The sequence below is a fragment of the Vulpes vulpes genome, chromosome 10, assembly GCF_048418805.1.
Source record: "Vulpes vulpes isolate BD-2025 chromosome 10, VulVul3, whole genome shotgun sequence".
Taxonomy (NCBI): Eukaryota; Metazoa; Chordata; class Mammalia; order Carnivora; family Canidae; genus Vulpes; species Vulpes vulpes.
Window position 1 is genome coordinate 79862823 of NC_132789.1, and position 15100 is coordinate 79877922.

At 55.8% G+C, this 15100-nt stretch overlaps 1 protein-coding gene across 3 annotated transcripts in view; it reads left to right on the forward strand.

The window, feature by feature from the left end:
* Nucleotides 1–15100, forward strand: part of STAB2 (stabilin 2) — a 139524-nt gene that overhangs the window by 103355 nt on the left and 21069 nt on the right. For all 3 annotated transcript variants that reach the window (XM_072724744.1, XM_072724741.1, XM_072724743.1), the window contains exons 45-56: nt 1128–1247; nt 2108–2155; nt 2996–3079; nt 4502–4648; nt 5442–5582; nt 6380–6439; nt 7718–7894; nt 9122–9211; nt 11152–11298; nt 12532–12588; nt 13616–13742; nt 14939–15088. In XM_072724744.1, the coding sequence (XP_072580845.1) occupies nt 1128–1247; nt 2108–2155; nt 2996–3079; nt 4502–4648; nt 5442–5582; nt 6380–6439; nt 7718–7894; nt 9122–9211; nt 11152–11298; nt 12532–12588; nt 13616–13742; nt 14939–15088 (1348 nt within the window). The remainder of the gene's footprint in view (nt 1–1127; nt 1248–2107; nt 2156–2995; nt 3080–4501; nt 4649–5441; nt 5583–6379; nt 6440–7717; nt 7895–9121; nt 9212–11151; nt 11299–12531; nt 12589–13615; nt 13743–14938; nt 15089–15100) is intronic.

The following is a 15100-nucleotide window of genomic DNA, read 5'->3' on the forward strand; positions in this document are numbered from 1 at the left end:
GGATAGTCCCTCTCCAAAGAGGCAGATAGAGAGGCCGATAGACTTCTGTGGGGAGAGGTGGAGAGTGTGGGGACCCGAGTAGAGGTGAAGAGTGCGGAAGGCCCGGGAAGGGCTCGTGGGGCAGGAAGGGGTGCTGTGGAGGGCGTCAGCCAAGTGGGGAGGGTGTCCGCCAGGTGGGGGGGGGGACGTCTGCCTGGTCGGGAGGGCGCAAGGTCCCAGGCCTCCGTGTGGACTGAGATGATGACGCCCTGTGGCAGGGAGGGGTCGGTCCTGGGCCCTCGGTGGGGGCTGGGTCCGTGCAGGGGAGCCACCGTACTGCACCTACACAGTGTCCACATCCGGTGGCAGCTCCAAACCCAGAGTCAAATCCGGGTACCTGGGGGAGATGGTGAGTGGTCTGTAGGAGGCCAGTCTGGAGAGCTCATGGAGCCGGCAGCAGGGCAGGAGTCAGGCAGCGCCCCCGCTGGGTGCCACCTCCCAGGGCCTCCAGGAGCCGAGCTGGAGGAAGAGGAGGTCAGAGGCGTTCACCGCAAGAGTTTGGGTCCATTGCCTTCCTTGCCCATCATCCCCGCAAGGTTCTTTCTCCTGAATTTACCTTCTCCCCACTTTAGAAACAGCCTGGGCTACACAGTCCTTCCCGGGGCCCCCACGGGCATCCGCTCTGAAAGCTGCTCTGCTGTTTCCATGTTCGCTCTCCATCCCAGCTCCCAGTGGTTTAGGCCCTTTGTGGAACCAGGATGGCGTGTCCTGTCTGTTTTCTACCCATAGCCTCCCAGCTGACGACTGTTTCCTTGGCTCTTACGAGATTAGACTTTAAGCCGAAAGCTGGGAATTGTCAGACAGGATTGGTGACTTTCTGGCCAAGAAACGTTCCATGTGGCACCTCTGGGCCTGTCTGCACGGGGCTGGAGATCTGCTGGGTGGGACTCGAGCATCTCGGGATGGTGTGTGGATAAATGGCCCTTCCAAATCTAGGAACTGAGACATGAGTTCAGGAGAGGGGCAAATTCTGCAAACAAGTCAGAGAATACGTCAAAAAAATAAATGTCAGTGCAGACTGCTTCGTGAATATTGGCACTGGGAGACACACTGGTCTGACCCCCAACCCCCTTTGGAAATGTTACCAGAAAAATGGTGGCTGTAGTGAATTTGCCGTGTGCAACCACACGGGGCGAGAAGAAAGGACGTGCACCTGCAAGCCCAACTACATCGGGGATGGGTTCACCTGCCGTGGCAACATCTACCAGGTAAGGAAAGGCATGTGCCTATCAAGTTAACCCAACACCCCCCGCACTGTGCTAAAAATCCAGGCTCCCCAAGGAAGAGGCAAGCGTCTTGTGGCTCGTAAAACTCTACAAAAATGTGAAAGACTGTTCTTATGTCACTTGGGAGTGAAAAGGGGTTGTATGTACCAGTGGGAATTCTCCAAGTCAGAGGCCCCTGGGTTGGAATTCAACTCTGCCCATTAGAGATGTGGCCCTGGGTACTGACATCATCTCTTTACATGTCCGCTCTCTAATTCATAAAACAAATATTAATGGTACCAAGTCTATCGAGTTGTTATCAGAGGTAACGTATGTGACAGGTGACTCTGCTGTGGTGGCTCCTGCAGTGCCCGGTGTGTGCATGCACATGAACATCTACACCAAGGATGAGGCTGTGTGACCCTTGTGGGTTTCTACCCCTTTATAACGTGGATGTTCTGTTATCTGGTTTCAAGAGGGACTGCAGCACTGTGGCTAACAAGAATATTCTTGTTCATGGAGAAATGAAATCTGCCACAAACCCCATAACCGATTTTTTTTTAATATTTGAACTTTTAAAAATGCACTGAAAGCTCCACTGCTCCTGGAAATGGCGGGCCCTTTCTCTGATGAATCAGATGGTGACTCCAGAAAGGTTTGGGAACTCACAGCACGTCCCCAGAGTCGTTCTGAACATCCGTGGGGGCCTGTGGATGGGACTTGAGAAAGGCCTCCTGGGGCAGATTTCCTGATGAAAATATAACAGAGAGTCTCCACCGTAGAGAAATTGTCTTGTGACAGCCCTGATTGTTGTTGCAAGGACTCCCAGAGCTAAAGTGGCCCTACCCCATCTTTGTTTCCAGGAGCTTCCCAAGAACCCAAAAACGTCACAGTATTTCTTCCAGCTGCTGGTAAGGATGTGTGTGTATCGAGAGTGGAAGGGCTGGGGTCTGCAGCCAGATATGCAAGTGGATGGGGCCTCTGAGGTTGGGGATGAGAAAAGGAAGTCCGGGAGCTGAACTCCTGAAGTAGGGTCCCTGTTGGTCACTTGTGAACTTCTTGGGCTTCGAGTGGGCACGGGCAGCAGGTGTGCAACCAATGCCACCCTGGGCCATACTACACATGAGCACGCGGCGTGCGCACAAACGGCCGTCACACCAGGAAGGAAGCGTCACTGGGGCGATTGGCTGAGTCTTTGGGTGAAGATAGTAAGTGAGATCTTTACACGCATTGTGCATCCACATAAGGTCCAGAGAGCGCAGTGGGATTAGGGTGCTCATTTCCTCCTCCATGCTGGCTTTTCCAGTCTCTATTACAACAAGCATATGTTATTTTTGTGACCATATGAAAATAAACATTTCAATAATATCGAATTGGAATGAATGTGGGCACCTGCGCGGCTCCATTGGTTAAGCATCCGATTCTCGATGTCAGTTCTGGTCATGATCTCAGGGCCGTGAGGCAGAGCCCCCACATCAGGTTCTGCCCTCAGTGGGGAGCCACCTGAGAGTCTCTCCCTCTCCCTCTGCCCTTCCCCTCCCCCACTCATGTGCTCTTGCTAAGTAAATTAATAAATTCAACTAAATTAGATTAAAAGAATTGGGATGACTGAATTCAAGACTAAATGAAACACAGAGTGTCCAGTTTGGTGATCACTTGGCTCTGCCACCTTCAACTCTGTCTGCTATTTGTTGGAACCCCGTCCCCATGATGATGTTAAGGAGGATGTGGCCCCAACTTCCTTCCCACAGGAACATTCTGTCCGAGACCTGAGCGGCCCAGGCCCCTTCACCGTCTTTGCACCTTTATCCACAGCCTTCGATGAGGAGCCTCGGGTAAGTGTGAAGGCGAGCAGAAGAGGTCTGGGACTGGCTGGCACCTGGTGCTTGGGTGTCACCCTGGACCCAATGCTGGAGACATTTCTGGGCAGAAGGTTTAGGATGAGCTAGATGCAAGCCTGCCATGCAGGCTGCCACTCAGCATAGGGGCCCTATAGAGGGAAAGGATTTAAGTGGATTTGGGGATGCAATGGCCAGAGGCCTACATTCCTGTGTAGAGTAGGAGGTTGGAAACATTTAACAATTCTTAAATAATCCAAACCTTCCATAGACAAAAAAGAAAGAAGGGAAGGGAAGGGAAGGGAAGGGAAGAGAAGGGAAGGAGGGAGGGAGGGAGGAAGAAAGAGAGAGAGAGAGAGAGAGAGAGAGAGAAAGAAAGAAAGAAAGAAAGAAGAAAGAAAGAAAGAAAGAAAGAAAGAAAGAAAGAAAAAGAAAGAAAGAAAGAAAGAAAGAAAGAAAGAAAGAAAGAAAGAAAGAAAGAAAGAAAGAAAGAAAGAAAAAGAAAGAAAGAGAAAAGCAAAGCTGGGTTAAAGTAATTTAAATAAGTCTTTTTTCTTGCGGACCTTACCAGAGCCTCTAGCATCCTAAGCTTCACTGGGACTCTTCCTGCTGGGTTACCCGTTGGCATATAATGAGGTAGCAGACATGTACCGAGTGTGCCAGACACTGTGTCTGGGACCCGGCCCAGGCTAGCTCACTGCAACGCTGTCAGCTGGGTGCTGCCGTCCCCACTCTGCGGGCCAGGCCGTCCTGAGGCCGTAGGACTAACAAGTGGGGAGCAAGGACGGACTGCTGACTGCAGAGCCTGCACCCCTCCGCACACACTACCCCCCATGCACGCGCTCTGGACGCCCTGAAGCCAACTGCACAAATACCTATTGGAGGATGTGGACGTTCAATAGTTTTTCTGTAATAAGTGTCAGGAGGGATCTTGTGAGACCATGAGGATCTGTGGCTCTTCCTCCTCATCCTGCTGTTTGTTCATGGTGAACAGTGCTCATGCGCTGGCTCACATGGGGAAGTGCCATGATGGTGTCCACACTGCAGGTCTACATCGGGCCCGGTGCCCCCGGGGGGTACCATGCAGTGTCCCCTGCAGTTTGCACACGGGACTCCGGGCCCCACCACACTTGAGGTGACTGTGAGGCCAGGGACCCTGGGGCCCTCCTGCTGCGAGGCTGCCTTGTACACAGGGCACTGGCGAGGACCCCGTGCACGTGTCACCAGGCCTGGGCCACAGCATGACAGCCTCCTTCCGGGGGTTCAGGGAGAACCAGGGGGCTCAGGAGCCCCGGGGGGGTCAGGAAGGGCTCGGGGGAAGTTCTGGGGTGCTCAGGGGCCTGGAGGGAGGTCTAGGGGGGCCCGGGGGTCAGGGGGCGGCCACAGCCAGGTCCCCCGAGCAACCCCCCTCTCCCACAGGTCAGAGACTGGGACAGGCAGGGCCTTATGCCCCAGGTACTGCGCTACCACGTGGTCGCCTGCCAACAGCTGCTCCTGGAGAACCTGCGGCTGACCCCGAATGTTACATCTCTGCAAGGGGAGCGCATCGTCATCTCTGTGTCTCAGGTGAGAAGCACCCCAGGGCTCCAAGACAATACCCGCCACCCACAGGGCCCCTCTCGTCCCCTCCCCTCCCCTCCCCTGCAGAACGGCACCGCAAGGAACAGTGGTGACAGCGCACAGTGCAAGCTCAGGGGTTCCTACGGGCAGGTAGCACGCTAAGTACCCGGCGTGCGCCAACTTACTTCATCCTCAAAATAAGCCCAGGACATAGAAACTACTCCTTTGTCCAATTTATAAGTTAGGGAACGGGGCTCAGTGAGGGCAGGTGCCTCGCCCAAGGTCACATGGCAAGTACGGATCGCTGGGATCAAAATTCAGGCAAGCAGTTGACGGGGTTAGGCTGGAAGCCAGACAAGGATGAAGAGGCCTGGGCGGGGCCACTGGACACTGGGCCTCACTCCCAGCGGAGGAGCACGTGGTGGCTGCGGAATCCACAGCCGAGAGAAACAAGCATGTAGCGGGGAGAGAGGGTGGTGTGGACACCTTGTGGGGGACAGGAGCCACCTCAACGTGCTCGTTATCCCATATTTGAGGATCACGGCAAATTGACCATTGCGGGTGGTCATGTGCCAGGAGCTGCCTAGGCGGGAGCCATAGCTTTGTCCCAGCTTTCCTTCTACAATCATAACACACGAATGTGTCCGAGGAACCCGGATCTTCAAGTTCTGCCCCAGGCTCTGTGTAAACGTCCCCACGCACGACCACTCGGCCTGTGGGTAAAGCAACCTGGAAGGCATGATCTCGTGTCTCTTTCTCTCTGCGCTCATTTCCTATTCCCTTTTTCTGGTTGATTTAGGACACGGTGTACATAAATAATCAAGCAAGGATCGTGGCCAGTGACCTCATCAACACCAACGGAATCATCCACATCATAGACAGACTGCTGTCCCCCCAGAACTTGCTGGTCACCCCCAAGGATGCCTCCGGGAGGGTTCTGGTAGGTGACCTCCGTCAGCCCTCAGCAGAAACCCATGATGCTCATGAGTCATTGTCACAGCTCTGATGTGGACGTGTCATGGGGAGACATTTTCATTTTCCTGCTTCCACCTCAAGCTACCATTAAAACCCTGATGAAAAAAAAAAAAAAAACCCTGATGAATATAATTCTAGTAAGAAGGAAATGGGTAAAAAAAATCTAATTTAAGTAGATAAATGGGTTTTATCAGCTTTCCTTTGGTTTCCCCAAGGCTACGTGGTCTTGCACAGACTTGGAAGATAGAGAAAACACACGTAGCTGGGTGAGACAGATGGTAAAGGACAGACAGACAGGGGGTCCCCAGGGGGCTCTGCCGGTTATGCGTCTGACTCTTGGTGTCAGCTCAGGTCATGACCTCAGGGCAGTGAGACGGAACCCCACTCGGGCTGCACACTCAGTAAGGCTCGGCTTAAGGATACCCCTCTCCCCCTCCCTCTGCCTCTCCACTATCACATGCTCTCTAAGATAAATAAATAAATGCGTTTAAAAGATAGATGATAGATAGATATCAGTCAAGCCAAACTTGGAATAAAACTCCTTTCCAATCGAGAGCAAAGGCAACTTTGAATCCCACGACCAAGTCACAGAAGCGCCTGTGCCCGTGGGACCTGGAAAGGGACGGGTGCTTGGAGGTGGAGTGGGTGTCGACCACTCTGCCTGCGTACCTGGACCCAGGCATATTGCATCCAGCTGAGCTTCTGTGAAAGTGTTTCATGGGCCATGGAAGGAAACTCATCATTCCACTTCTTGTCTTTCAGCAAAACCTGACGACAGTGGCGATAAACCACGGCTACACCAAGTTCAGCAGCTTGCTGCAGGTAAAGGCCCAGGGGACCGGCACCTCAGGACCTTGTTGATTGGACTGTTGTGTGTTGTGGTTGCTGCTGTGCTTGGCGTCCTGTTTGGCCACTCGGTGTTTTATCTGAGGCAGCTGTGGGATCTGCGTGGGGAATCCTGGTGTGCCACAGCACAGGGTCACACTCGGCCACCGCGTCCCCAACACAGTGTGGGGCCTTTTAGCTGTCCAGTGCACTCTGTGTTGGAAGCTGGAGCAAGGGAGGGAATTAGGGTGCTCCAGTCCCTGAACGAGGGCTCACGTCTGGGACTGTCTCCTCCATTGCGAAATGAGCAGGCCCTGAGTACAGATGTGGAAAATCTATGCCTGTGGCGTGAGTGCAAGTCGCATTTAGGACCATGCCTTCCTGGCTTCAGATGCTTTCCCACTAGCTGAGTAGAGAGAAACTGTTCAGACAGAGGTTTCAGAGGGGAACCCAGGGGAGCAGGCCACCGAGCTCCCCCGTCTATCCACCACCCTGAAAGGCCCCAGGGCAGCCTCAGAGCCCCTGCCACACCCCTGTGGCCCGGTCCTTGGACCTCGGCACAGACCAGCCATGTCTACAACAGTCTGGGGCTCAGCCCTGAGGGGCCCTTCCCAATGGGTTCAAGGCACCCAAGACGCAACTCCATGGTGCTGCTGGTGCCCTGGCCTCGGAACCTCATCACCACCCCCGATCTGAGCATCTCATCTGGCCAAACACCAGCTTTCATAGCAAGCTAGCAAACCTCAGCCTGAGTACAGGATGATAATAAGGCTTATAGGGCTGTCGGGAAAACCTGCAGGCCCAAGGGGCAGGCCATGCCCAGGTCACAGACACTGTCTAGACGATGCCTCTCCATGCTCCTGGCCTTCTCTTTTCTGAGGCCATGTGATTGGAAACCTTATAAATACACAGAGTATCTCAATACTGTGCAAGTTTCACTTTTTTTAAGTTAAATATGGGGGAAATACTGACTGGATCTTCCAGAAATTAAAACATTCGGGCAGTGGACACACACACAGACACACACACACACACATACATTTGTGAAAGGTTATTTTTCTATTAACAAAAGCCCAGAATTTGACTTTCTGTTAGGCAGGTGAAGAAAATGCGGGTCGGGCCTGTTGGAATGTGACAGGCCATCAGCCTTGCACCAGCTGGAGTCCCAGGAGCCCTGGGACAGCCCCGGGGCCACACACTGGCTGTGGTCCCAGAAAGCCCCTGTGTCCCCTATGGCCGGGCCTTGAGGTGCACACCTCGATCCCTGTGTTTCAGGACCTGGGCTTGCTAGGCATCATCACTGACCCTATCCACACTCCAGTCACTCTCTTCTGGCCCAGTGACCGAGCCCTGGAAGCCCTGCCCCCTGAACAACAGGATTTCCTGTTCAACCAAGACAACAAGGACAAGCTCAAGGAGTATCTGAAGTTCCATGTGATTCGAGATTCCAAGGTAGCTCATTTTCATACAGACGTGAGCATGGGGATGCCCGGGGCCCGGGGGCAGGGGAGCATGGGTCCCAGGAACAGTCAGTCGGTGGATCCCCATGTCCATGGTGTGAGGACACCTGAGCGTCCCCTGCCTCACCAGCTGACCCTATCCCAGGCCCAGCCCAGCACCCCGCTCCCCTCACTGCAGACGGTCCCCGGAGCACCACTCCCCTGCGGTCCTGCAGCATGCCTCTCCCCCTGCCCCAGTTCACAGGTTAGGTGGCTGCTGTCAAGGCTCCCCGAGTTTGTCCCAGGGGCCCACCCTAGGTCCAGAGGTCCAGGGCTGCTTCCGCAGGTGCCATGAGTGGCTGGCACCTGGGCCGACCCCCGGGATGAGGGAAGATGCACCCTGCAGTAGCACAGGAGCCCCGGCTGATGGCCCGGCCCCCTGAGCATTCAAGCAGGACTGGGTCTGTCTGATCCAAGGGGGCCCAGGGCCCTCACTTGTGCTGGCTCATCCCACCTGCATCACGGCCTTTGGGCTGCGCATCAATAACCACAAGCTAGAAACACAGAAATCAGGCGTCCACGTCATGGAGGCTGCAGACCTGAAGTCAGGGAGCTGCTGAGGTTGCTCCTTCCAGAAGCCCGGAGGGAGAACGCGTCCCATGTTTCTCTCCAGCTTCCTGTGGTGGCGGGGAATCCTTGGCGTGCACACACAGCCTTGCTGCTCTTGCCACAGGCTGTCCTCTCCCTGCACGTTTCTGTGGCTCTTCTCTCCTGATAAGGACGCAGTCACATTGGACCAAGGATCCCCTACTCACTGTAACCTCATCCTACCTACACCCACCTGCCATGACCTTATGTCTAAGGAAGGTCCTATTCGGAGGTCTCAGGGTCAGGACATCAACAGCACTTGTGAGGGATCACAGCTGACCCTGTGGCGGTGCCCTCTGCCATTGCCCCGACCCACGGATCCCACCATTGGCTTTGTACGCCCTGTAGCAGTGCCAGGGCCCTGAGCCTGAGCGTACGTGAGGCTCGGAAGGGGGTGCGATGCAAGCCCAGCTGGAGGAGACGTCCCTCGGAGGCCATACCCCCCGGGAGCCCAGGTTACCCACCTTGTGGTGATGGCCACAGCCCCTTCAAGCCGGAAGTTTGTGTCTGGATGTGCTTTGCTGGCAAAGCTCCTGCGGGCGCTTCTTGGGTCCACATGCAGGGTATTGACAGGGCATCATCCCTCTCACAGATCTTGGCAGTGGAGCTCCCCAGGGCCACTGCCTGGAAGACACTGCAGGGCTCAGAGTTGGGTGTGAAGTGTGGAGCTGGTGGTGACATCGTGAGTATTGACAACCGCCGCCCCACCCCCCGTGCCCACCGCCCTTTCCAGGACATGCTTCTCACTGGGGCCACCTTCAGGGGCAGTGCCCTGGCAAATCCCGGCCAGCAGCAGCCCTGGTGGCCATTGGGGACCTGTAGCCTCACAGAGAGCAGCGTTGGGTGGATTTTGTGTTTAGGGCATTTATTTTGCAGAGCAAGATGCCGCACTGCGGCAGGGGGTTGGCCAGCACTGCTCCCCCCACCACACCCCACAGCCTCACCAGCCCCTGCCCTTCAGCCCTGGTCTGCATCTGCCCCGTGGCCTGAGGGGAGGGGTGCTACAGTTCCCACTCCCCTGGCTGGTGCCCCCACAGTCCTGCATCCCTGTGATTCCTTACCCTATGTGAGTCTGATGCGATAATAGTAGCCTGGCCTGTGTCCGGCACGTAGCACAACCCTAATGACAATGGCTTAAACATCCAAGGGCTTGCGTCTTTTTTTTTTTTTTTTAAGATTTTATTTATTTATTCATGAGAGACACAGAGAGACAGGCAGAGACACAGGCAGAGGGAGAAACAGGCTCCCTGTGAGGAGCCCAATGTGGGACTCGATCCCAAGTCCCCGGGATCACAACCTAAGCTGAGGGCAGATGCTCCACTGCTGAACCCTCAGGTGTCCACGGCTTCTGTCTTCTTCCAAGAAAGCCAGGGGCAGCCGACCCAGAGCTGTGTGGGGAGCTCCTCAGGGAAGCCCCTTGGGGTTTTGGCAGCACATGTCCCGCCTTGGAGTCACCTCAAGGCAGAGTGTGGCTGCCGGAGCTCCAACCAGCAGGACAAAGGAGGAAGGACAGAAGGATGCAGTTCCCAGCTGAGCCGGTGCCTGCTGGGAGCCTGCTGGGCAGCGCCCTGGGACATCGTCTTACCAGCAGCCAGAATCCCTTTGGCGCCTGCACTGAGTTGATAACCTGAATGTGAGGACCATGGGCAGCTTTATACCCCCTCCAGGAAGCCCTCCCCGGGTCCTTGCACCCATCCCGGCATAGATGAAGCCTGACGGAGAGGTGCAACAGGAAGGTGCACTGGGCGCCCGTGAGCTAGTGCAGCCTTCAGAGCCCCTGGCAAGGATCGATTAGTCCAACCCTGTCCACCTGCTGGAAACGGCTGACCCTCAGAGGCGCTCAGTACCTTGCTTGTGGTCGCACAGCAGTGAGAGGAGGGGGGATGCCCCAGGGCTCCTCCATGAATCACACCGCATCTGTCCTTTGCATCCGCCTCAGACACAGAACTTCCTGGAAGCACTTTCCTTCCGGGGGGGGGGGGGGGGCGGAGGATGTGTTCCACAGTTTGTCCACTGGGCGCACCCCGCAGAAGAAAGCTCTAGACTGGTTGCACATAAAGTGACGTCATGGACCTAGAGCAGGATTCGGAGGCATAGGGAAGGGACGCTGTCTGCCGCTTTCGGAGTCACAGCCCGTCCCTCTAGCCCCGCGGGGAGCGCCACTCAAAACACACCCTGAGTGGCCACCTCCCCACCAACACGTGCTCCCGAGCCCCGCCCCTCAGCTTCTCTGCCTCTCCCACGGCCCCCCCCACTCCCACTGTGAGGGGTGGGGGGAGGCTGGTTACCCAGCAGCCACAGGGTGCGCTCAGGGCCAACAGGCCAGGCCAGTGTGTCCACACCACTCGAAGCTGGCCTGGTCCTGGGCCCGGTACTGGGTGGGGAGGTGAGGGGCTCGTGCAGGTGCAGCACACAGAGTGCCCCTGGGCACACACCCCTGAGCACACGCCCTGGGCACACGCCTGGGGCACACCCCACGGCCCACTACATACACCGCACACACGCAAGGGTGGGCGTCCACAGAGCTCCTCCTGGGTCCCCTGGGTGCTGACCATGCTGTGAGGCCTTGGGAGGAAGACAAGTCCCAGATGCTGACTCTCTGCCCCGCCACCCTGCCCGCAGGGCGACCTCTTCCTGAATGACCAACCATGCAGAATTGTACAACGAGAACTGCTGTTTGACGTGGGAGTGGCCTACGGCATAGACTGCCTCCTGGTCAGTGCCACCCTCGGTGGCCGCTGTGACACCTTCGCCACATACAACTTCTCGGTCAGTCCCCAGGACAACGTAATGGGGGAGCCAGGGCTTGAGACCTCCTGCCCCAGCTTGGGCGCTGCTGGGGAGCCAGGCCGGCTGCCAGGAGATCTGAGGGCCAGGGTGGGTCCTCTTCACTAGCGTCTACAGGCCCCATCCAGGCCAGGCACACACCCATATGTCCAGCAGCCCATCCACGCATCCCGGCGCTGCGGAGGGGCCTGCTGGGTGCAATTGCTTGCCCATTGCGCAGCAACATGCTCTTCTTCCTCAGACCCACCTGTAGGGGCATCGGCTCCCCACAGAGCGCATGCCCTCTGCTAATCCGCCGTATTTGGCGGGCTGTGATTGCAAACTGGCAACTGCGCGCAGTCCGGCCCAGGCCCAGTATGGCATGCCACCCACGCCCTGTCCATGTCCTCGCTCATTTGTTCACTTGCCAATGGTGACTGAATGTCCAACCAGGCCCTGTCTGAGAGGCATTGTCACATTGCACACTCATTCATCCGCCCAGTATTTTTTAGAGCTGCACCTCTGAGCCAGCCAGTGGACTCAGGGCTCAGCTCACCCCTAAAGTAATCCAATAGTAGAAGTTGTTACCAGCAACCCGATGATGCAGATTTGGAAACTGAGTCTCAAAGAGGTGGAGTGGCTTGCGTGGCCAAGTCTGCAACCAGTTGGCTGTTGTACCTGGTGACTTGTAGTGTTTCAAGAAATATCCCAAATTATCCAGACACCAGGCAGCCAAAGTAGGAGATGAAAAATCAGTTGTCCTTTCCGCTGCACAGGTTGTGGCCTTCCTACTCCCCAAGTATATTTGCACACGTTTGCAGTTGACATTTCCCATCATCAGTCCCAGGAAGGTCAAGTAGCAGCAGGAATTAGCACCACAATTTTCTAGATCAGGAAATGAAGGGTCCAAGAATATGGCTGGCCCAAAGTATCACAACCGGCAGAGTGGCACAGTATGCACATTTCCCTCGGCCGCTACTGAGGTCTGAAGGACACCACCCACCCTGGTGCTGCTCCAGACAGCAGGGCGCTTGCCACCTCAAAGAACAAAAACCAAGGCCTAGAGGGCCAAAGATCCTTCAGAATTGTCCGCGGCATTGCATTTGCGTTCTTGGCTGCAGCAGGATGAGAATCAGGATGGAGTTCCCGGTCAGCTCACCTAGGCAGTGACTAGGGCATACCCTTGTGTTTCCCAATACTCTTGGTTTCTGAGCATTTCTTTTCTTCCATGCATAGGGAGATTGTTGGAGCTGTGCCAATACGCCCAGCTGCCCGAGGTGGAGCAAACCAAAGGTAATCATGAATGTGGCGATGCCTGGGGGAGTGTGTTTGCTCCGTTGTCAGACCCCATCCTCTCAGGTGTGAGCACATGTGTGTTCCTGCGCATATGTGCAGATGTTGTGTAACTTCGATTGCAGTCATTCTTTCGACAATTAGGCATCAACCTACTCCCCACCTTCCAGGAACTGTCTAGAGAAAGCATGGGATGTAGACCTAAAAAGGACTTCATTAGTAATGATAATCACACAAATCATAGCTGCGTTCTGTTGGCCAATATTGCTGCCCCAGCTGAGAGCTGGGCCTCTTATTTATTACACATTTCCCCTCATTATACGTCTCATAGGAAGCTATAATTTTCTCCACATATGAAAAAAATGTCTTTCAGAGGCAGTAAGCAGTCAGGCCAAGGCCACAGAGCTGGTCAGGACCAACTGTAGGATCAGGGCCCAGAAAGGAACATAAGAGCAGTAAGCCCAGGAAATTTGGAGGTCATGGCTCTGGGATATAATTCCAGTGGGTAATCTTTGACAGATTACGTCATCTATATGGTTTTGCCTCTGTAAAATGGAGCTAATAACCATCACGTGTGTGCTTATTAGGAAAGGGACGTTTCAAAGTGTGGGTGTGGAGTCTGGCACATAGTAAGCCCTCATTAAATATTGCTTTTTGTCCTTATCCCAAAGTCAATTTCCCTCCTCTCTGCTAGTAAAACCTCTAACAAAAACACCCCTGCACACAACTGTTACCCACACGATGTGGGGCCTCGCCGCAGACCCCCACCCCTGTGGGAAAGCTATAGGTCCCCCACCCGCTGCCCAAGCCCGTTTGCAGACAGCTCTGAGGGTTGCTGGGCCTTCCTCTCACCACTGGGAAGAAAGCTCTCTGTGGACTCCAAACCTGCCCCTTCCCCCATCCATTTCCCTATCAAAGCGCCAGAGCCCCCACTTCCCCACTGGGCCAGACCGGATCCTCCACTGGGACCAATTAGAACCAAAGAGCCTGAGTGGGAGCAAAAGGTTAGTGCACTCTCTTCCCTCAGGGCGTGAAGCAGAAGTGTCGCTACAACCTGTCGTTCCGGGGTTCCCTGGACGGCTGCCGGGAGCAGTGCACCATGGTGATCCGGCTCCCCAGGTGCTGCAAGGGCTACTATGGCCGGGACTGCCAGGGTGAGGGGCCTCTTCACCTGCTGCTGGGCACGGACCTGGCAGCCTTTCAAAGTACAGAGGGGGGGTGGGGGGGGCGGGAATGAGGAGGCAGAGCGGGGTGGGGGTGGGGGTGGAGAGCATTGCTCCCAGTAAGGCCTCTAAGGAAAGGGCTGCAAGCAGTCATAGCTGTGCTTCTACTTCTTCCCGTGGCCATATGTTGATCTTTGCGGAGATTTCCCAGAGCATAGATTGTCGCTGTGTCGCGACCTTGCTTCGGGTGGGAGCATAAGACGCTCGCCCCCGGGGCTGCCAACTCTCAGTTTCATTCCTGACGCTAGTGTGGGATCGATACCCGGTACCGGGTGAGTTCAGATGTTCAGAAGCGCACGTGCGCCGGTGCTGCGCTGACATGAGGCGAGGGCCACATCCCCGCCACCGGAGATGCTCCTCGCCCCTCCCACCCCGCCAGGAAAGGGCTCATCACAAAAGGACTCGTGGACCCATCCTGGAACCTTTGGGTCCGGACAGAACCTCTGGCTGGTGACACATGAACGGCCGCTGCACCACGACTATTGGGGCCCCTGCGATCTGCGCCTGTGTTTGTACCAAGCACGTTTACTGAGTGCCCCTCTCTTTATGTGACAGCATTTAAAACTGCCAACGACCTCTGGGCAGTCGTCTATTGTTACCCCCATTTTACAGATAGAATATTGAGACGGAGAGAGGATCAGCAGCAAGCAAGAGGCCCCACAGGGTGTCCCCAGATGCCCTGGTTTGAACCACGTGCACGCCACTCATTGTGGCGCCTCTGAGAAAATTCTGGGGCGATCCCTCAGTATCCACACTTCATCACCCAAGTACAAAGTGATCGGCAACCCCCTTACGTGTGCTCAGTGCTTTATTCCCACAATGGTCTTGGTCACAGTGCGGTCTACACCCCCCTCCTCCTCCTCAGCTCAGGCTCAAGCTAAGAGGACTGATGCTCAAAGCGGGTCAGCCCCTATCTCCTCCAGTCCGCTGACCCCCAATCCCGTGCATGGTTCAGCGAGCACCCCACCACGCGGGGATCCAGCATGTACACCTAAGCTGGTCCTGCAGAGGCCGCTGGCCTGGCCTGCACGTCTGGTGACACTCGGTGCTGCCCCGGCCTCGCCCTCTCTGGGCTCCTTGACCCTGGCTGGGAGGCTTCTAGGTCAGCGCTGTCTCATCTCTTCCAGCCTGCCCCGGAGGCGCCGAAGCTCCCTGCAACAACCGTGGCGTCTGCCTGGACCAGTACTCAGGCATAGGGCAGTGTAGATGCAACACGGGCTTCAACGGGACGGCATGCGAGCTGTGCCTGCCGCGGAGGTTCGGGCCTGACTGCCAGCGTACGTGCCCCC